The sequence below is a fragment of the Pundamilia nyererei genome, unplaced genomic scaffold (assembly GCF_000239375.1).
Source record: "Pundamilia nyererei isolate P.nyererei 1_Seehausen unplaced genomic scaffold, PunNye1.0 scaffold00059, whole genome shotgun sequence".
Lineage (NCBI taxonomy): Eukaryota > Metazoa > Chordata > Actinopteri > Cichliformes > Cichlidae > Pundamilia > Pundamilia nyererei.
The window spans coordinates 3,261,910-3,284,937 of NW_005187460.1; the positions used below are offsets into that span (position 1 = coordinate 3,261,910).

Below are 23,028 nucleotides of genomic sequence, written 5' to 3' on the forward strand. Positions count from 1 at the left end.
CCTGTCAATCTTACCTCTCACAGTCACTTATTAAATAATATTCCCAAAATATCAGCCAAGCACAAAAAAGAAAGAGCAAATCTGTCTTGTTATTTAGCTTCTGGTATCAGTCACTCAAAAACCAAACAAAAAAAGAAAAACATCCATTGTGTGGTTCTTTTGATTGACAGATGGCCCAACACAGGCAGCTGGAGCCTGCTAGGCTTCAGCTCCACTACTTTGAGTCATTCAAAATGGACCTCATCAGAGTGTGTATGTGTGCTGCTGTTGGTGTCTTCTCAAGCATTTCTATTGGATCCTTTCATTACTATCATTGCCTGATGTCAGGTGGAGACTGTCTAAGACACAGACGCTCCACTTCACTTTTGCAGTTCTTTGTTGTCTTAACTTCACCACTCGACGTTGCTGTTTAGGTAGTCGAGCCCCAAAGATTATGTCACTCATAATATCTTGATGGCAGTGAAACGTGTCTGAAATAAAGCCTTTAAAGAAAAATTCTTGGTATTTCTTATATTCTGTTCAGTATCTCATTTATTAACAGGCATGTGTTTTAAGTTCATCGGCACTATTCACTCTCACTTTGTCTTTCTTCTCCCTTATTTTATTTTTTTTAAACTTCAGGCCTGTATTGTCATCTTAGTCGCCTGTGATTCTGGTGTAGTTTTTGATGGTTTTATTCTTCAACTTCATTGCTATCTATCCGCACACCCAGGCTCTGTCTTGTCTCACAGCGCCCTCTGGTGGTTGTTTGCAGTCATCAGACTCGGTACAAGCTGTAAACAGTGAGGGAATCAGGGAAGGAGTGGGCAGGCGCGGATGTAATCAGGACTCGTTATTTTGGATCGACAGGCCCGATCCGTCTGCGAGGCCGCTGCGTGTCTCAGAACAACCGAGGCGAAGGAGCATCAGCCGGGCCGGCTCCTCCATTCAGTCCGGGGCGGTAAGTACGGAGCAGCACTGCTGCTGTGGTTGTTGTTAATGTTCGTAGAATTTCTCCTTCAGGCCTGCTGAGACACCCCGCCATGAAAACAGTGACTCTGCTACAGTGTAGCATCATGTAGGTGCCCAGCATCCTGTTTACTAAAAGGCGTAGATGCTGCTTTATGTCCGTATTTGTTGCAATACCAACCATGTACCTCTAGAAAGAAGCATAAAAAGCCAAGACTGTACTAATAGAGCCATTAACGTGCTACCGAAAGCATATTGTTGTTTATGTTGGGCAGAGGCAGATGTTTGTTTTTAAGTGCATTTCATGGGTTGGGCCCACGTTTGTCTCCAGAGCTGCTTTGATTCTTCGTGGCATAGATTCAACATGTTGACATGATAGCATCACGCATTTGCTGCACATTTGTCAAATGCACATACATGATGTGAGTCGCCTCTTCCACCACATCCCAAAGGTGCTCTATTGGATTGAGATTATTGTGGAGGCCATCAGAGTACAGTGAGTACTCATTGTCATGTTCAAGAAACCAGTTTGAGGTGATCAGAGCTTCGTGACGTGGTTTGTTATCCTGCTGGAAGCAGCCATCGTTAGAGATGGGCACCCCGTGCCATCTACCCCGTGGACATAAAGGGATGAGAAGCAACAATACTTAAGTAGACTGTGGTGTTTAAATGATGCTGGGTTTGTACTTGTGGGCCCAAAGTATGCCTATAAAATATTCCTAACACCATGGCACGACCAGCAGTAGCTGTAAACTTTGATACAAAGCAGGAGGGATCCATGCTTTCATGTTGTTTCTGGCAAATTCTCACACAACCGTCTGAATGTCGCAGAAGAATCCAGACTCGAACAACCAGGCAATGTTTGTGATGGACAAACTGTAGCCTCAGCTTCCTGTTCTTAGCCAACAGGAGTGACAAACCGCATAGTCTTCTGCAGATGTGCCCAATCAGATACTTCAGAGATACTTTTCTGCATACCTTGATAACAAGTAGTTATGAGTCACTGCTGCATTCCTATCAGCTTGAAGCAGGCTGACCATTCTCCTCTGACCTCTGGCATCAACGAGGCATTTTCTCCCAGAGACCTGCTCACCAGATGTTTTCTCTTTCTTGGACTATACTCTATAAACCCTGGAGATGGTTGTGCCTGGCTGTGAGACTTTACAAAATAAGATATGTACCGGTATTTATTTTTTATTAATGCATCATCACCCAACTGTTTTCCCAATTGTAAAGATCAGACCCTAAATAAAAAGGTTTTTATTCATCCATTTCTTTAATCGTACAACACATATACTTTATATAGCATCTGGTAAGTTAGATGCTGGCCATATGTGGTCCATGCTCAGAGCTTCTTTTAAAAAAATAAATAACTATAATAAAAAAAGCATAAACTTAAAAGCACATACAAAATAAAACATCTAACAGGAAACAAAAGAACAGAACAAAAAAGCATAAACAGATAGTTAGTTCCACACACAGCTCCGTGACTGCAGATGTAAATGTTCTTTAACCAGATTTGAAATACATTGTCATATAATGGATATCCAATCAATAATAATTAATATGATGACTCAATAATAATAGTAGCTGAATAATTTAACTATATGCAATAGCTTCTCTGTCACAGTGAAAGGAAGGAGAAGCGAGGTACACTGGTTCTTACACGTTATATCTCTAACCAGTTTCTCTAGCAGGCTGGTAGTGCTGTTGTATGCTCGCTTCAGAGAGCTCCCCAAATGAAGTGCTTAACTTCATAAAGAACCAGTGAGCCAGCTGCGGCCACTACTGCGCAATAACTGAGTGAACTACAGCTTCATAACACCCAGGCAGCGATTTTCATTCTTTCTAACTGACTGCGGCCTTCTAAAACATTAAACAGTGCCTACGTCTTTCTCTGCTGCATGTCCTTCTACTGCTTAATGTCTTTTCCCAGAAATCCTCATGCATCAAAAACTCTGCTTGTCTCTGTGTCTTACTGTACAGCGGTCCCTGCATCACTGACACTGCCTCAGAGCTGGGATACACTTCAGTGACACCATGCACTTCGTGACCACACCTGCTGCGCTGCTGTGTCTGCTGGCTGGGGCATCGGTGGCCATTCACGCCCCTGAGACAGGTAAGGAGGGCAGCATGGAGCCAGGGGACTCCACAGCGGTCAGTTTTAATAAAAAGCAAAGATTTAAAGGTCAGGTTTGTGAGAGCAGACAGCAAATAACATGTCAGAGGGATTCAGTGCTAAGAAAGTCAGGTCAGTCGTTTTATGGAGCAGACGTCTTGGCGCTGGGTCAGTGAGATGCTGCTTATTTGGCTTATAATAAGTTAATGGTTAATGGTCTGTTTAGTACTTCTAAGCTATATTGAGTCTTTGATGCTATGATATCTGAGACCTTGTGTGTCCCCTCAGTTTTTTTGGACAAGGAGCAGGCAACCTCCTTAATCTCCCGTCAGAAGAGAAATACACCTTCCACTCTGGAGCAGGCTTGCATGGAGAAGGTGTGCAGCTACGAGGAGGCCAGAAAGTTCTTCCAAGACACATACCGCACGGTGAGCCCACTGTTAATCCCCTCCTCATTTCCTCAAACCTCCTTTGCGCCTCTGTTTGTAAAGAGAAAGCCACTGTGCAGCTCCAGATGTTTACTTATGCCGTGTTATTTCTTCTCCAGGATATCTTCTGGTCAGTCTACGTTGGTAAGTGCATTATTAAAAGGATTGTCCATTACTGCCTATGCATTAGCACTGCATTACAGCTTATTAACTTCTCCGTGTTCAGATGGAGATCAGTGCGCAGAGAAGCCCTGCAAGAATGGAGCCATGTGTTCAGACAGCGTTGGAGGCTTTGATTGTGTCTGTAAGTCGGGTTTCACTGGAGCCCTCTGCGAGAAAGGTGAGAAGGAGACGGCAGGATTTCGTACGTGAAAATCATTTTTGATTTGCTTTTCAAGTTCTGCAAGCTTTCCACTTTGTTTTCACAATGCAGACGAGACTCTGTGCACTCTGGAAAAGGACCAGGGCTGCTCTCAGTTCTGTAAACCAGGCTACATATCCTACGAATGCTCCTGCGCCCGCGGGTGGAAGCTCAACACAGACAAGAAACAGTGTGTGCCTCAAGGTACGTCTGTCATGTATTGAAATTGCTTTTTTCTGCATGTTCTTTGTTCGAGTTTGAAAAAAAAAATCCGTGTTTTATGCCTGTGTCTATTATTTACTGAATAACATGGCAGATTACTAGTTGCCAGTGATTGTGGGTGGTGGAAAACCTTTGGCAGTACATCAAAACAATACATAAAGGTTATCCATCCATCTTCTGCCACTTATGTGGGTCTGCAATAAAAGCAGTCTAAGCATAAATGCACAGACCCACTCAGTGAGCCACCTCCTGCAGCTCTTCAAAGATCACTAAGGCCAGCTGAGATATATATAATAAATAATCGTGTTCCTCTTTGTAGGAAATAACAGAAATACTTCACCTAGGAAGCACCACAGTAGATATACTAAGGACTCCTCGATGTGGAGTGGTAGTGGCTCCACTCTGTGGCCCTCCTGAATGACAGAGCTCCTCTTGCTGTCTCTAAGGGAGAACCCAGCCACCCTGCCGAGGAATCTCTTTTCCATTCTTTGCATCCAAAATCTCATTCTTTCTGTGACTACAAAGATTTTGTGGCCGTGTGTGAGGGCGAGAATGTAAATCAATCAACACTTAACTGTGACACTTCGCTCTCTCTTCAGATATACTCATTTTACTTTCACTGCTGAAACTGCACCAATGCATCTGTCAGTCTCCCCGCTCCACCCTTATGAACAAGACCCTGACATATTTGAACTCCCTCTCTCAGGTACCAGTTTTTCCCTGACCTGAAGTGGGAATCGTGGCCTCAGACTAGGAGGTGCTATCTGTCATTTTTGCTGCTTCACACTTGGCTGCTAACTGCCCCAGTGCGAGATGCATGTCACCTACTAATGAAGCCAGAAGAGAGGTGATGCTGAGGCCACCAAAGGCCAAGTGGTGGAGGCCACCCTCCACCACTTGGCTGTGTTTAGAAATTCTGTGACCATTTTTACACTGCATAAAAATGAGGTTACACCAGGGTACAAAAGCTATTGCTAGATATGCCCGTCGTACTTCAAAAATAATGTAGTCAAAGAAATAATCATAATCATCTCCTTCTGTCAGTCGAGTACCCCTGCGGTAAGGCGTTCCGTCTACAACAGTTGCAAGGCAAATTGTCCAGAATCAGCACCAGCAACCCTGAAGGAATTGCCTGTTTGTCATCAGAATGTCCGTGGCAGGTAGGAGGACACTTGTTAACATAAAGACACAATGATTTCAGTGTATGAGTGTGCGTTTCTTAAAGGTATGAAAAAGAGATGCAGGGTCTTAACTGTCGTGCTGTTTGCAGGCTGTTCTGGTGAGTTCAGAGTCTGCAGGTTTCTGTAGCGGAGTCATACTGAAGGAGAACTTTGTCCTGACTACAGCTCAGTGTGCCCAAAAATACCCATCCTTCCAGGTGGTTGTTGGTGAGTAAACAAAGATTATACAAACACTGCAAGTAGGTAGTGATTGATATGTATTGTACATTTTATAATACACAATTAGTTTTCCATTGCCCCCCAAAAATGTAATCTAAAATAATTAAAAAAAATGTACATAATATGTATACAAAATGTTTAAGTATAGATTCAAAAGGGGGGTGTTTGCATTTGTAATGATTTCCATCCTGTATGAAGGAACTCAATAACATATCCTCCTGAGAACCAGCCAATTAATTTATGTCCTCTGTAATGGACATTTGTTTTCTGTCTTTATATCTTCAGACTCATTTAAGCTATCCTACTAAATCCTGATGTGTTAAATAGAGGACATCTTGGGCTTTCCATTGATATCTCATGTGTTTGGGTGACCTCTTTCAGCTCCAAAGAGGAAGGACATCACAAAAAAATTAAATCCGGCGATTAATTTTCCCCTCGGTTCTCAGGAGGATAAATAATAACAGTACCATAGATGTTACTGTGTGTGGAGGGACCTATCCAAGCTTTCCTTTCAGATTCAGAACAAATTTGTCTCTTTCTTGGTTTATGTTACATGTCCACCTGTGATGATATATTATCATTTTTTAATGGCATGAAAACACATACATGTCAGCACAGTGTATAGAAGCCAGCATGTGCCTTAAAATATAAATATTTAAGTGAAAAGTCTTTTCAGTCAGCAGACGCAGCACAGTTTAGGTTTATATCTGAAGAAAGCACAAGACTTCTGGAAACAGACTAATAAGATAAAGGTGGAGATAACTGGCCAGAATGCACAGCATTGTGTTTGGTGAAAACCAAACACAGCATATCAGCACAAACACTCACAGTAAAAACAGTAAAAACTGTTTTATTATCAAAGACCGACATTTATTTAGCTCACATTGTCTGTCAAATAGCATTTACCTAAATAAACACAAATCCACAAATTGAAAAATTCTACCATTTTATAATCGTTGTTAAATAAAATTACAGAATAAATAGATCAGAAAAAGAAGTTTCCAAAATTGTCACTTTATAAATCATGAATATTACATCAGCAAATTAGTGTTTATTTAAATATGGTTTCTTTTGCTGTTTTAAAATGTAATAAATTAATTATAATCTAATAATTATAATAATAATAATAATAATAATCAAGCTATTAATATAATTATTGCAACAGCTCTGCACTGAACTCGAGCACAGAAGTGCAGTAAATCTTGTGCTGCATGCCGGTTTTTCGATTTTTAGAACTTTTAACATCATCGCCCTTCTTTATCTCCTGCACAGGTAAAGACAGCAGCAGTAATACTGACCAACAGACGCTGTATGTTAAAGTGATTCATGTCCACCCGCGCTATGTGGAAGGTCGCCCTGAAAACGACCTGGCTGTGATTGAGCTCCGCGACCGCATCATCTTTAAAAGACACATGATTGCTGCCTGTCTGCCAGAACGAGACTTTGCTGAGAGCGTTTTGATGGCAGGTGACTACACAACGGTGGTCACTGGCTGGAAGGAACCACAGCAGGGGTCTGCTTTCCAGGGCTCGCTCACTCTTAACACCCTGGTGTACAACAAGCTTCCCATGTGTCTGGAAACTCACGGAAACTTGATGACCAACAAGATGGGCTGCACTGCACCTCGTGAGAACGCCGGCTGCACCATGAGCTCCGGCAGCCCCCTGCTCACCCTGTACAGGGACGTGTTCTTCCTCACTGGTGTGGTGAGTCAGCCAACAGGGGCCGACTGCAGCAAAGGATACATCTTCCAGAAGGTGTCGCGCCACCTCGGCTGGCTGCGGCAAAGAATAGGTTCACGTTAGGAGCGGTAGTCAGAGAGCACACTGAGGTTATTGATCATGGAATAGGATAATACAGGTTAATAAATAATAAAACAGGGAAACTGAATATTTTCCTCCTTCTAACTTAGTCTCTTCTTTATCCTTGTCCTTGTGTATTTAAAAAATTTAAATAACTAACATAACATATATGCTGTCATCTCCGTTCCTCTTTGGTGTGTCTCGTTTATCCACAAGGTGGCTCTCTGGTTAAAGACAGAAGCTTTCATTACATGTATCCTACAACTACAGCAGAAACGGTGAGAGATGTGTGAATTATTCAGCATGTGTTTTGTGATGTGGACGTACCGTTTTAATAACCTCTGAGCGCTGTACTCGTTGACATGCACCTTATAAGACTATTACTCATCACTGTTGTATGAATGTAATAAAGTGTAACACTACACCTACTGTCAGCTCTGTCATTGTGGTTATAAGAGGTTATAATTATTTCAGAACTTTACATATAAAGGTAAGCTTGAGATGTGCCATAGTTTGTGGGAGATCATCAAACACGAGAACGTGGGCATTACTATTAATGTCAAATGAATATACAGGACTGTGCAAAAGTCTTGGGCTGATCCCTGTTTCTTTATTATTCTTCAGCACAGTCTGAACTCTCTTAGGCTGTTTCTTCTAATTTCTTTAAGGAGTGTTCAGGAATAGGTCTCCAGGTTTCTTGAAGAACATTCAAAGCTCTTCTTTGGATGTTGGATGCCTTTTGTTCCTCTATCTGTCAAGAAGATAGCAGTAATGTTGAGGTCCAGGTTCTGTGGAAGCCAATCCATGACTGATAGTGTTTCAGTGTATGTTTTTTCCATCCAGTTATGCTTTTTACAGCATTGGCAGTGTATTTGGGGTCATTGTCATGTTGAAAAATGAAGTTGTTCCCAATCAGATACTTTCCAGATGGATGCATGATCGTACTTTTCTGTGTTCATAATTCCATCAATTTTGACAAAATCTCCAACAAATGCAGTTCCAAACTATGACAGAGTCTCCCATGTTTTACAGATGGCTGTAGATACTCACTGTTCTATCTCTGTCCTGACTTCCTATTGTTCAAATTTACCAAAAATGTCTAATTTGGATTAATCACACCATAAGACTTGTTGCCACTCATTTACAGTCCAGTTCTCCCCACTTCCCTTTCCTAAGTATCGCTGCTGGAGAGCCATCCTTGCATTGAGACCAACTGATGGGCCAGATCCATCTCTCAGGTCCTGTTCATGCTTGGACAACTCCTAGGTCAGTGTTAAGAAACACTCCTCTGAAAATTAGCAGGTACAACAAGTGTACTGAAAATCTGTAAAAAAGCAGCTAATGTCCAAAGAAAAACTTTGGAAGACCTTCAGAAAGCCTGGAGGATTGTTGCATGGCTCCTTGGAAGTAAAATATAAAGAAATGACAGGTGGCTCAAGACTTTTGCCCATTACTCTGTAATACATCAACAACAGCAAAGAATCTAAAATTACGAACTAATACTTAAAATATAATTCTCCCACACCAACCACATTTCCACCACGTTTCATATTGAAGCTCTGTGATGCTGTGCTTTGAACACATCTTTACATCAGCATGCTAACACGGTAACAGCATGCTGTTTATCATGTAGAACCAAGACTGACATGTTAATTCAGCATATTAGCATAGTATTTGCTCATTAGCACTACCCACTCTGGCTGATGGGGGTATGTGGCCATTTGGTTAGAAGCCAAAGTGTCATCAGGGTCATCGTCTTCATGGTCTGATGAAGAGCAGGTGTGCAAGTGGCTTCTTGCGGTATACAAGCTTTCAGCCCAACACCTTTTCTGTTTTTTAAACATTAAAGTTGGCAATACAGAAACGCTCAAAATAACAACCACTGCAGCCTGAATTACTTTACATTGCAGAATATGATGAATGGAGAGCTATGAGATATGATTAGTATCTCCCTCTTTTGGGGAACAGCAACACCCCTTAAGAGCCATTCTGTTTTTTTATTGAAGGCAGGGATAGCTCAGTAGGTAGAGTGGTGGCCCCATGATCGGAAGGTCGGGGGTTCGATTCCCCTGAACAGCTACCCTGAGGTACCCCTGAGCAAGGTACCGTCCCTACACACTGCTCCCCGGGCGCCCAATGGCTGCCCACTGCTTCACTGAGTGAATGGGTTAAAATGCAGAGAGGAATTTCCCCACGGGGATCAATAAAGTACACTTTCTTTCTTTCTTATGACGTCAGATCAAGACTTTTAGTTTCGTTATGAGGGATGATTTACACATTCGCTCGACAACCAAAAGGTCTCTGGATCGACTCCAGCTGGAGATGCAAATCTCTGTTGGGGTTGCATCATGAAGGGGATCTGGTGTAAAAACCCATGTTGACCTAGGAGACAAGAGGAGAGCTGAAAGTATCTCATTCTTATAAAGAGGAATCATTACCTGTCTGTGTTTGTAGCAGGGGAAAACAAGGCGCACACGTGGTCAGGTTGCTTGTCCATCACAGGCTGACAGACAACCACAGAGCTGTGTGTATGGTTGTCTGTCAGCCTGTGATGGACTAGCATTGCTGGCTGGTGGACCACTGCCCATTTAGAATCAGCTTGCCTTTGGACTTTAGTTAGGAATCCAAAAGTCCCTTGGAGTGAAACCAAGCATGGGAAGGGCACAAAAACATGCATGCTCTGCAAACAACATGCAAACAACCAGATTAGCTTTTTAATGCACTACTGTGCCATCCTCAGGGTAGAAGCTCCTCGGGAAGGGAGGAGTGAAGTGCAACATATTATACTGCTAAAACAGCTCCCAGTCCACACACAGAGTCACCATCTTCCACCATCTGCAAATAAATTAAAAATGCATAAGTCACATTAACTGTATGAAAAACAACCTGACAAGCAAAATCAAAAGCTCAGAAAGTAGTGAGATTTCAAGACGTGATCTTCCCACAAAATAGCAGGATGTTTAGAAAATTAATTTCTCTAAGGTAAAATATTTAATGGGACCGTGGGGCAAAATTAAAAGTATGTTTGAGAACAAGTACAAACTCTTGAAGCTGACAGACTTGAGGGAATCAGGGCAGTTATTTTACACGTAAACTAATTTACAGGCATGTTGGTTTGTGTTTAAATATGATGCTTTGGGGTGTGAGTTAAAGCGTTAAATTTGCAGTTTGCATAATTTACATACCACAGTAGCGGACTATTGACAATCTGACAATCTAAACGTCTAATATACCCCATTCCCCCCACTTAGACAATATTAGCTTACCCTCGCTGTCACATACCCCTGTGTTGTCTGGCAACATTTTCCCACAGAGCCTCTCCCTCTACAGTCTTCTCACAGCCTCCCTGGTGAACAAGGCCAGGCCCATGTCACAGAGGCAGAGAAAAGGAGAGGCAGAAGAATGGCCAAGAGAGAGGGTAGGAGACGCCACATAACAACAAAAACCTGGCCTGCCACTTTTGATTGGAAGCTTGAAAAGGACAGCTCGGAAAGCTGGGGCCCACGTTGGCTGTTGCTATGGCACTCACCTAGGAGATGGCTCCTTGCTCCCAAAAATGGCAGCGCTCCTTTTGCTGGGCCGTCCAGCGGAGATTCATGTGAGCAGAGCTCCTTCCTTCCTGAGTCTGGTCCCGCTCTCTCGTTCTGACAGTTCCGTTTATGTGATCGAGCTCACAGAGCCGTTCAAAAACCCACACCGAGCAAGGTGTAGGCTAAGGAGTGCAGCTCTCCTCTGAGCTGCAGAACTGTGAAATGTATCAGTTACATATCAAACAGTCACTGCATCTTACCCCGAGAATAAAACCTCAAATCTGAGCAAATGGGGAGACGAGGACGTGATGGGAATGCTGAGAGGGAGGAAGATGTTTGAGAAGTAAAGTGCTGAGGTGCAGAAATGGAGAAGGACGCAAAGATGAAGAGCAGCAGATGAAGAGATTTGCTGTGTTGATACAGAAGAGATGACTGCTATTGTGCTGATGGATTGATGGACTTAAAGTATATTAGATATGAATGAAACATTAACAGGGTTGTTATTACTTAGGGAAGCTTTTACTCTACACAAATCAAATGTTACTTTTATTGGACAGGTTTGCTGTGCACTGTTATTCAGACTACACTGTGTCAGTGGTGTGTGTTTGCATCTGGCCAAGGTACTAAATCAGTAACACCCCCAAACCCAAAGAGCATTTGCATGCTGTGACCCCAAATCCTTGCTTGTGTGTGCAAGAACATGTATGTAAGTATGCATAACACATGGATGCCTTTTTGGGGATGGGGGGTCGACATCAAATGACAGACTTTAGGAAGGATTATCTGTCTGTGTGGTGTCTGATCCACACATGGGGGGTTAGCATTATGTCTGCACACTGAAGGCAGATTGACTGTGTTAAAATCTGATGGGCTTTGCATGCAATCTGTAAAGGCATCCCTGTGATCTCGTCCAATAATCCCCCACCCCAAAATCCATGTCCCCAATCTTTTCTCACTTCAGGACTTCACACATACGGAGAGCTCTCCAGTCAGATTGGGTGAAAAAAAGGAAAAGAAAAACAAAAGCTTTCCCCCTCCACCCAACCCCGCCCCTAACCTACCCCTATGCAAACTCATCCGCACGCCAAACACAGTAGCTTCTACTTCATTGGGTAATTGTGCAGAAGAGTGGGGGTAACATGAGACCTCGAGAGGTTACAGCTAGGGCTGAAAGAAGTGTTTGAAAGAGAAAATATGAGACAGGCTGTAGACTTTTATATAACTCTGCAGCAGTCTCCCTGATATCAGCTCAGCTGTTTGTCTACAGCCACGCTAGTGCTTCTGTGAGGCTGTTTGTGCTAAATACATCAGCGTGTTCACAGTGACTATAATGAGGGTATAATGCTTACTATGTTTACCATCATGCTCGCATGCTAACATATGCTGAACAGAAGAAATGCTACAATTATATAGTTACATATACTGGATCTCCCAAATATGTGTAAGGAACCTTCGACAGTTCATAAAAACTACAGAGCTGTCAACAAATTACTGAAATATTCCTCAAAATCTAATTTAACTAACAGTCACAGTGAGCCAAAACAAGCAGTGTTATTGGGATTAAAGGGAAAGTGCCAAAAACTGGAATTCCTGCAATGGCCACACGAGGCTGGATCCAAAACTAAAAGAATCATGTTAAAAATGGTCATATTTACAACAGAAATTAACATACATCCAGTTATCCAGGCACCCATCCATTTTTGTTAACTTCTTATCCAATCCATGTATTTTCAGCGGCACACTAAATGATTTTGGTCACTAGAACTAATTATCCCAGTCACAACATTTGAATTATGGTTACATTTTAACATTTTGGAGCTGCTACAAGTTTATCTAGGCTTGTAGATATGCCTAGTTAAGGATGTGATTGCCTTGATTGACAAGTGGGTGTGATTTAATTTTGTTGACTATATTCGGTTGCACTAAAAAACATTCAAGAGGTCTGCTGTTCAGCTTTTTCCAGTAAGTGTTTTATTTATTTATTTATTTAGTTTTTGTTCTTTTTTTCCCAGCTGTCTGAAGGCTTCAACATAGAGTAATGCCATAATGACAATATCCATCGTTTATATACAGTCTCTAGATAAACTGTAAACTACCATAAACTAAATAGAAACACTAAGAGTCAATTAATAAACTTTTCCGTTCTTATCATTTTGCTAACATTGTCAGATATGTGGGATAAACATGGAGCACAGCTGGGGAGGATGGCAGCGTTGCAAGTTTTGTATTGTTTTCATTGTTTTCAGACTGCATGGGTCAACATGCCAAACAAGCACACTTTCCATTGTACCACATATCACACACATACATTACAATGTGAATTATTTTTTAACATATAAGAGGTAAAAATGTTCAATTCTGTAAACTACTCACAACATCAGACCACCATCCTTTAGTCCCTGTGTGCAGCAAATTCATTGACAGCACTGATTAAAGTCCTGGCGGTTTTCTCCTCCTGCTATATTCTCTCCTTCCTCTTTTGAGCACTACTTAATTTTTTTCTACTTTTTTACTACTCTGTGTTATTTCTGATAATAAAAGATCATCAACTTTAGGACACACCTACAAAAAACCAAACAAATTAACACAAGATCTTAATGAATTTGACAGCACCGGCAACGTTTCTATATTTGCTTTTCTTTTGTCTACTCCCGTGGGCTTCCTGTAGTTGCAGGTCTTCTGAAACCAGACCCAGTCCTTGAAACAGGCTTTAAAAACAATATGTCACTTTCAGCATGTGGGCGCAGTGACTGTGGATGATAGAGGAGGAAAGGTAAATCCTGGAGCTGCCTTTATTCCCCTGACCTCACCCTGACCTTGCAAAGGTTAAACCATAAAGCCACTGAGAAACCCGAGGAGCTGAAAGAAAGATCTCCAAAGCTCACTGGGTGAAAACGAGCACACAAAAGTCCCTGTTGTGGTCTTTGAAGAGGTCAGATAAGAAGAGGTGTGTGTGTCTTTGTTCAGAGTATCCTGATATACTGTATTGTTTTAAGATGACATGACTAGTTGACATATAGATGATCTTTGCCATTAATCCTCTTTCTTCGGGGCAAGGTTACCTCAGAAGGCCATGACCTCTCAGGTTTAAGGAGGGTTTATGTCAATGTGGTGGACAGATAGGTCTGGATTATGTGCAGAATGTACAACCTTTGGTGATGTAGTTTGCAATTTGCTTAAAGTTAAGGCTATGATGAGAGCAGTATTTAAAAAATAAATAAATAAAGGAGGGGCTGAGATATCTTAATATTTATTCCAAAGTATTGGTTGAATATGAGTCATGTAATCCAACTGTTAAAAACCTGTCTTTACAAGGTGCAAAAACCACGCTTCTACAGCAGGCATTCTGTTGAACGTACACATTACAGGAACACTTTTTAATCAGAGTATAGCATCAAGTCAGCTAATCTTCTGGGATATTGATCTGGTTAGTTAAGAAGCAGAGGGGGTTGTTAATCAGTTTCAGCTGCTTTTGTGTTAATGAAATTAGCAACAGGTGCACTAGAGGAGCAACAATGACACGACGCCCAAACCAAGAATAGTTTTACAGGTGGAGGCCACTGATATTTTCTCACTGCTCGTGCTTTCTGGCTGTTTCTTCACTAGTATTGCATTTGGAGGTTGCACAGATAGTCCAACTCTTCCACCATGCTACATTGATTAAGTGCCATTGTCAGAAGGTTTGCTGTGTTTCCCGGCACAGTCTCGAGAGCGTGGAGCTAGGAAACATTGTGTTGCCTGTAACATCAGTTTTGTGGTTGGTCGGTGATGGTCTGGGGAGGCTTATTCATGTCGTGATGCACAGACTGCAACAGGCATTTGAAGGATGAAGTCCTTGGACCCGGTGTGCAGTGGGTCCTGGGTTCCTCGTGGTGCATAATAACACCCGGTCTCATGCTGCAATAAAAGTTTGGCAAAACAGACTAGCCTGCCTCATCCTTTTTTCACTTATATTTTCATTGTTGTCTTTAAATTCAGCCCTCTGTAGGTTGATAACTTTTATATCTATCAAACTATGTGGCATCCTTTCATTCCATATCAGTACGGATATCCAGCAAGGTTTTTTTCCTACTAAGGTCCGATGTGTTTTCAGGGTGTTCCTTTAATGTTTTTGAGTATATTTTTTGTTAGAAGCATTCAAGGCCAACTCCAAGGATTGGGTGTAGTTATACAGATAAACCAGAGGAGCAAAACTGTAACAAAACGACACAATATAGATCAACTTCAACATTTCACCTTCTGTTTAGAAGTTATTGAATAAAACCTCATAGATATTTGTAAATATACACAATGTAAGAGTTCAGCCAAGGTTTTTTCCTCACCAGACACCCCGCCTAGCACACTTCACATCCTTTGTCCCTGTTTGATATTTTTCAGCCAGTTTAAAATAGGAAGTGAGGCTGGAAACAAAGTGTTCTTTAAAATTAGACTCTTCCCGCTAATTTTGGACACCTGCATCCTGCCATAGTTAATACATCCTGTGTGGTCATGGACTCTCATTCGGACGCTCGTCACTGGAAACAGATGCAACACATGTTCTGTATGTCAGCCACCCTGCTGTCACTGTGAGGCTTATTGTGTGCAACCCAGCGGGGCCTTGACAAGGCAAAGCAATCTCTGACCAGCATACAGGCACTGTAACATACTGTATATGCGATATAATGAGCAAACCAATAGGAATTATGACCGACACAAGGAGGATTATAACTCAGAGTCAGAGCCAAAGTTAGTCTAACTGCCTGTCAGTAATGTTATATCAGAGCATGATTGAGACTCACACTGATCCAGAGTTGCCTTGTCACCCTCTATGAATACTTAAGCAGGAATTTTCCACTGGGTGCTTTCATCTGAGCCTCACTGTAGATGTAACTGCACCTATTCTGTTACAGTCTTTGCTTAATTTATTCAGCAAGTTGTAGATCGAGACTGCGTTTGAAAAAGAGCGACTATAAAGCCTGCACAACATAACGTCAAGACAAATTACTCACACAAAGCACTCACTGTACAACATCAATCACAAACTCAAAGAGATTCAAGGACCTACATACATAACGCAAAAGAATTAACCTAAACTCTTATAATTAGGTGCTATGGTTATCACCTCAACTGAAAAAAAGATGATAAATAAGTAAATCAGCAACATATAAACCACAGCAATTTGAGTTTATTACATATAACAAATATAATAAATAGACCAAAATCAGGAAATTTAGTTTTTGGTTTGAATTTGTTTGAAATGTTGTGTCACATTTGACCTCTGACCTCTCCTTCAAGGTCAACAGTTGGATCTGAAGGGGAATGTGACAATAATGCTATATAGAGCTATTTAAAACTATGTTTATTACTGCTATTGTTTGTATTGTGAATATATGAGTATACAGGGAACGATATATTGGGATTCTAAATATCATGTTACTTATGACCTCTGACCTCTTCTTCAAGGTCAAATTAGGTCAAACTTTCATAAAATGCATTTTATCTTTAAAATTTGTCAGGGATTCTAAATATTGTGTCATAGTGTGCATCCGTATCATGTGACATTTGACCTCTGACTTCACTTTTACATTTCATATCTGCCTTTCCTTCCAACTGACCCCAAAATGTGTTATATCTTTAAAAAAGTATTGTCAACAGAAACTACTACTTAGGACTTACTAATATTATATAAAAAGCTCAAGTTATTCATGTATTCATGTTCTTATTTATCTACTTATCATACAAATCAATTCCTATTATCTGTTACCCTTTCAGCTGCAACGCCCTAACGCAATCAGCTATCATCTAATGATAATCTTAGTGCACACAACAGGAGGTGCCTCCCTACGCTCCTTATAGCCTTCCTGTTGCTCCCAAAGACTCTCAGCAGTTCCCAGATTATCTTACAGTACTCTAATGAAACTATGTTTAATTTTAGAGTGACAGACAGGTTTATCCCTTGGACTTTTTAGCCTACCACAATTAACGAATTCCTTGGGATCTCCGGTTTTGGCTTGGCAACAAGTTGCCAGAAGATTAGTCACGTACATAATTAGTCCCTGTGAGAATAAATCTAAATAGCTGCCGTTTGTGTTGAATAAATAAAAGACTTCTAGCGTGTTAACTACTTAATTTCGGAGTTGATGATAAGTTGATTTCATTCCACATATTTCTGAGGCTGACACGACCGAGGTATCAGTCTTTTCAGCACTCTCTTTTGTGTTTATGAACTCTGCGGCTCAAAATGGTGGCCTAATTACCCATCCCAGCTCCACACTCAGGAATTACATGGTAATAAACCTCTTAATTGGACTATTACTCTAACCAGATAAGGTATTCACATCGGGATGTTCTTTAAAATCCATTTCTTGTGATTAACTAGGTGTGATTATATAACGATTTCCCTGCCTGTTCGCAGTTGTCCATAAAAACGATGAGAATAAAGATGAAATTGATGTTGTCTGCGGATACCGGAGTGAGAGGACCGTTAATCTTCTCAGTCCTTCTGTTTTGAGCTGTGACCCCCTTCCTCTTCCTCCACCCCCTCTTCCCATGCTGTCACTCTCCCAGCCTGCACCTGTCAGATTAGTCTCATATCCTCAGCTGCTACTCCATGTGATACGCCTCCTTACTGCCCAGAGCCTGCATGTCATTTTACTTTGCATGTATTTATGAGTCGGAGTGCATGTGAAAGGAAAAGCGGGGAAAAGGGGGAGAGAGACCAGATAGAGGCCAGTCCCATGGAAAATGTATAAAATGTGAGTGTTGCTGGTTGTTGCTTCCCAGTTTCTTCTTCATGGTGCAGCAGGATTTGGCTTAGTACCATTAACATGCAGAAGCCAAAATTTAGATGAACACCGCCCCCTAAATTGCTGGATTACCTGCAATCTAATAAAACTAAACCTTTCTCTGTGAACGGATATTTTGCACCAGCTCCACACTGCAAGCATTACCGTCACCTGGTCAGACGTGTTAGGCTGCTTGGGGGGGGGATGTTTGTAAAATGGAAATCCTTCCCCATGACTCGCATCTTGCAACACTAATAAAACAGGGAATCCAAGACGAGGATGAGATGGTGGGAGCCAGTGGGGGTGTTCCACCAGTCCAAGCCTCCCTGGAAGATGGACTGGAGCAGCTGAGACAACAAGCATGTGATGTGAGCGAGAAATAATAATCACCACAATTTGTTACCGTCAAGATCCCCTAGATAACAAAAGGAATCCCGGAAAGTGGATCGTGTGACAGTAAAAATAAGAGTCACAAAAAAACGGTCCACGAGAACAGAAGTCGGAGAGATTTAAAAGTAGTTGTTATATAGGGCTTTTCTACTCTACAAGGAGCACTCGGAGCACTTCGTAAAGCATGCCTCATTTTTACATTTCAATCTGCTTTGATGAATAAATTGAAGAGCAACTTAGGGTTCAAATATCTTTCCCTAGGATACTTTATGGCATGCAATCCCCCAACCTCCCAATAACCCGGGATACCTAACGAGCTATAGCCATCAACCTAAATGCCATTTCATTCGTCATCCACGTTATTAAGCGTGTTTATTACTACTATTTATTACCTCTATTGGAATAGAGGACATTAACTTGAGAACTTTATTCTGAAAGGCACAGTCGGAAACGCATTGGATAAGTTGACGTTGCATTGGTGTGTTTTCTGTGAGCTCGGAACAGTGCCGCACCAGCTGGATGTGACAGAGTTGCATGTAGAGGGTCCAATCTGTGCTCACAGGCTGAAACAGTGACAGAGATCTTAGGTGGAGTGGAGTGTGCGCGTGCATGCGCTCGAGTCTCGTCGTGCAGCGAGCTAATAAAGCGTGCACGTGTCAGTGATCAATTAATCTGTCACGGTTACAGTGAACGAGGACAGAGACGGCGGGGACTGTGGCGGCTGTGGAGAGCTGTCACTTTCTCTGTGCTCGTAGAAGGATTATCATTACGCACGTTATGCGGAGCGCAGCTTCGGTGATGCGCTGAGTCGGGAGAGGTGCAGCGGGGAGCAGCGAGAGTCAGCCCGGACATTCAGCGGCATAATCAGCGCAGTAACTGGAAGAGGGGGATCCGTATTGTTATGGGCATCGCAGGATTCCGACCGGCCGTCTGTGAACACTCCGACGTTGGTGCCGAATCAAAGTCAAATATGCGCACTGCTGAACAAAGGATTTAAAGGGAAAACGATAAAGAATCTCTTAAATATTTCAACCCTTAAACCCGGTTTGTCTCATCCTCTCTCTTGTTTTTGGACTTCCATTCATGCACATTCTGCCGCTGAGGAAAACAGACACGGGCTGAATAACCGGGTACCTCTGGTGTGGAACCAGGAGCAGGAGGAATCCTCTGGTCTTATCTCATAAGGGTCCATGTGGATGGAGAGAGAATACGCAAACCCAGCGAGCGGAGCTCATTACGAAATGTGACATTTTTATTGTGTTTCCCATCAAACCTGACAACTGTGCACCCGTCTTCATCCTCGAACACCTTTAATTTACGTCGTTCAAGGTACGTGCTGCTCACCATGTCGCCTACAGATACTGATTTTTTAAGGGGAAAGGGGGGGCAGGGGGAGTTATCCTTGTGGAAATGTGTACGCACGACATTTACTGAGGGCTGTTTGGCTGAATACCCTACAGGGAATCACTGTTTATTTGAATGCACCTGCGTCTGTACTGTATTAAGGCCGATTTTTTTTAAAGGGGGGTTTATCAGCTGAGAAGGAAGTTGCATCACTGACAGCCGTAGAAAAAAAGGCGATGCACCAAATGCAGGTGTGGGGAGCAGAGGGCAAACATGGGTTGAGCATTTTTGCAGAAATGTATATTCATGCACGATGCTCAGCTCATACTGTCTCGAGCTTAAGGCAAATTAGGTAAAAACTAAAGAAAATGACTGAAGCAGTTCGACTGGTGAGACATTTGAGGTTTTTTTCTCACGAGGATAGAAACGCTGCTCTCTTTTAGTGGCAGCGACTCCATTTTCATCCCACAACACACTGGGATATTTTGGGAGTGTCAATCACTCCGCCGTGCTTTAGTTCGGAGGTTAGATGTCATTCTTTTATTTTTGGAATCACACACACATTCCCCCCACCCCCCAGGATAACAATGGCCTTACTTCTGGTCCCTCAAACAAACACACTCTTCTGGAAGCCCCCAGGGATCCTCCCATGTGGTCGTATTGTTAAGAGAGAGGGGGATGCTGAAAAAAGGAAAAGAAGAAAAGGGCATTCTCTGAATTTCTGTTTGCATTAAGCTGCTTCTTTGGCCAGCTAAAACACAGGGGTGTCCCTTTTAGTAGACTTGAACCTCTCATGCTGGCCTTGCAGACAGGACACAGTGCCCAGGATGTCTAACTTGACAAGAAATCACACTTAAATGACCTCTTGAGCCCAATTAGAAAAAGGATCTTTGAATGGAAACTGATGCCAGTTTATGGATTACCCTCCTTATTGATCAGTAGATAGATGATACGCGAGCTCTGAGTGCAGGATTGTGTACCGAGTAAGCTCACTGGCCTGTTTTGGAGTGCTTTGTTTTCTATCATTAATCAATATTCAGCAGGCTGAAGCTGTTTATTGTCAGACTGTGAATTCATGAGTTACTTAGCATCCTCTTGGGGAAAATAAAGCTACAGTTTGTCCTCTGGGAGGACGCCATATGTGCCGTGTTCAGATGATTGTATACGTGTATGTGTGTTTGTGTGTGTAGCTTCATGTACACATGAAGCAGCTGACTGTATAAAATGAGGTATTTTTGTCACTTACATGGGAACTCCTTGCTTCTCCTTTTATATGTGTATTTGTGATCATGCACCTCCCACCCTTTCCAACATACACACACACACACACACACACCCACACACGCTCCAGGCAAGAGCCTCGCTCCAATTCTTCCTCCGCATATCCGGCTGTTCCTTCTTCCTCTTGCCTCTCTGATCACTATCACGCTCTCTAACCAAATCTGATCTCCCTGGGCCCCTGTGACCACCCCCACCCTCCAACCCCAGCCTCCTTCATCTCCACCCCGGGTCCCATCAAGTTATCTATAATGGATGCAGCTCATTCGTGTCACATGGAAGCAGAACACGTGACACCAGATGTCCGTGGCTCTAGTTTCAGGGTACACTTTGGGGTTTGGCATGCCTTCACATCTGACCTGTCACCTCACGCTTGTTGTTATTGTCGGAGGGAGAGAGACAAGATAGTCAAGGGAGGGGAGTAAGGGTTGAGAATAAACACTGGCGCTCATAATTGCCAAGTCAATTAGCATATGGTCTCGCTGCGAGTCCAGTCACATGGTAATGAGGCCTAATTAGGGTGGCCAGGGATGTCTGAAGAGTCTTGGGAGAATACTTACACTGTCAGATTCTTCAGTATGGCACCCAAGAGCTTGGTGTGGCAAATGTATCACGTCTTTTCAGGCTCTTCTTTCAGGTTTTTTTTTATTCCTAAACCTGTTTATATATGTTGTCTTTGAAGGTTTTTTTTCCCTAAACTTTGCCTTTCTAACTTCTTCCCACTGTTTTAGCACCCACATGTACATCACAGTGCAATAACACATCACTTCCCTCATTTTTCTCTTTAAATTTCCATTGTTTTGTATGTTGCGACCAGCTGGATTATGATCGAGCTCACAAATGTCACAAGACTGTTGACAAACGCAGTCAGATCAGATGATGGAATTCACTTTTGGCTATTTTATGTGAAGTAGGAGGTTGGATGCTTTCCAGCAAATCCATTCCCTCGCATTTGTTTATGATAAACCTTCATCAAAAAAATGGCGTCATGAATGGGTAACAGTTGACCGGCTACGACAAAAATCTTGTCGGAATAATGAAGAAAGCGTGCTGTACTTGCAGGATCAAAGCTGCTGTAGATGTCTCCAATCCATGCACAGGAAACTCTAGGATGTCTGCTGCTGTGTCGCTGGGATCTCAGGTCTGTTTATTTCAGCAGCCTTGCAGGAAGTACAAAACTTGGAAGTATAGAAATATATATTCGTGCATGAGACTCAGCATATAAATTGGCCACATATTGGCGGTTTTCATCATTGAATGTCTGTGACTCTGGTTAAATGCACTGGTAGAGAGGTTGTCTCTGGTCATCTTGTCAAAGTGTTCTCAAGAGAGAAAGAAGACTCGTCGCTATAGGAAATAAAACCAAGTCCAGCCAAGCCAAGTTTAATTTAAAACCCTCTCAGATCCTCTAAAACTGGTTGATGAAAACTGGAAGGAAGAAGATGTTCGAGCCAGCCCTCTCACTCAGAACGTCTTCATCTGTAGACCATGTACAGTCTTAATATACTTTTACACTACAGCACTAGGTCCTTAGAAAGAATAGAATAAAACTAACTCTTATATTAACTGGTTATAATGTACTTCATTTAATAACTGAAAAAGTTACAGGAATAAACACCTGTTATTCAAATGGTCAGTATTTTAAGTAATTTATAGATTTTTGTCAATGCACTATCCTGACTTTATTTGTTTTTTGGGGGGTTTTTTTGCTTGTCAGCTAGTTATTATGTAGCAAAGACTTTTATATAAACAACATTATCATTATTTTTAAAAAAGGCCCTGAAAGGATCTAATTGCAACCTTCATAATATTCTATAAGGATGAATCAGTGGAGAGGGACAAACACGAGTTGCTCTTTCAGACCAGGCTTTCATTCCTGAAGCCACTGCAGGCCTGGGTTCATATTATATATATAACCCCAGCTAATAATGTAAACGTATGCAGTGTTATAAGAAAAGGTGGATAATGCTGGCGTCATTGAGCGGTGTCACCAGCAAGCAGATGGCAGGACAAGACGTGCAATTGACCCGCTCACCTCAACAGCTGGATCCATGCGTTTCCAGATGTATACCTATGCATTTAAGCCCTCGTACAGACACAGATTCATCCCCATTCAGATTCAAATTCTCGGCATAAGACTCAAAAAATGACAATTACTGCGGGTTGTCAAATCGTAATAATCCTCCCAATTATCACAAGGGTAATTAGAAAGCATCTGCTCGTGAGCTACGTCTGATAATTGTTGGAGCTTGTAATTGTACAGGACAGCTTGTTTCTTACCCCCCCCCACCCCCCAACCCCTATCCCCCTCCCACCCCCATCCCTGCCTATCCAGCCTGGGGCAGATCTGAATGACTGCAGTGCTGCACATTTGCGCTCTCATGCTTGTATTCCTGTTGCGTTTTAACAGCAGCGCTGTAAGGAATTGCATGCTGCATTCTT

At 42.2% G+C, this 23,028-nt stretch overlaps 2 protein-coding genes across 3 annotated transcripts in view; both read left to right on the top strand.

Moving 5' to 3' along the window:
- The first annotated feature begins 763 nt into the window (after positions 1–763).
- Positions 764–7,709, top strand: proza (protein Z, vitamin K-dependent plasma glycoprotein a). Its single transcript, XM_005734678.1, has 9 exons — positions 764–940; positions 2,935–3,067; positions 3,356–3,495; positions 3,615–3,639; positions 3,722–3,835; positions 3,929–4,060; positions 5,123–5,238; positions 5,349–5,466; positions 6,751–7,709. Exons 2-9 carry the CDS (start codon positions 2,989–2,991, stop codon positions 7,281–7,283), a joined length of 1,257 nt encoding a protein of 418 aa, XP_005734735.1. The 5' UTR covers positions 764–940; positions 2,935–2,988; the 3' UTR covers positions 7,284–7,709.
- Positions 7,710–18,448: 10,739 nt separating this feature from the next.
- Positions 18,449–23,028, top strand: part of gprc5ba (G protein-coupled receptor, class C, group 5, member Ba) — a 16,791-nt gene continuing 12,211 nt past the window's right edge. For both annotated transcript variants that reach the window (XM_005734679.1, XM_005734680.1), the window contains exon 1: positions 18,449–19,293. The gene's annotated coding sequence lies outside the window, so the exon portion shown is untranslated. The remainder of the gene's footprint in view (positions 19,294–23,028) is intronic.

What these genes read in the sequence shown, in the direction of transcription:
- proza (XM_005734678.1), top strand. Translation starts at nt 2,989, where the DNA reads ATGCACTTCGTGACCACACCTGCTGCGCTGCTGTGTCTGCTGGCTGGG. An exon ending in GAAACAGTGTGTGCCTCAAG is followed by an intron (nt 4,061 to 5,122) that starts GTACGTCTGTCA and finishes TCCTTCTGTCAG; the next exon opens with TCGAGTACCCCTGCGGTAAG. An exon ending in ATCCTTCCAGGTGGTTGTTG is followed by an intron (nt 5,467 to 6,750) that starts GTGAGTAAACAA and finishes TCTCCTGCACAG; the next exon opens with GTAAAGACAGCAGCAGTAAT.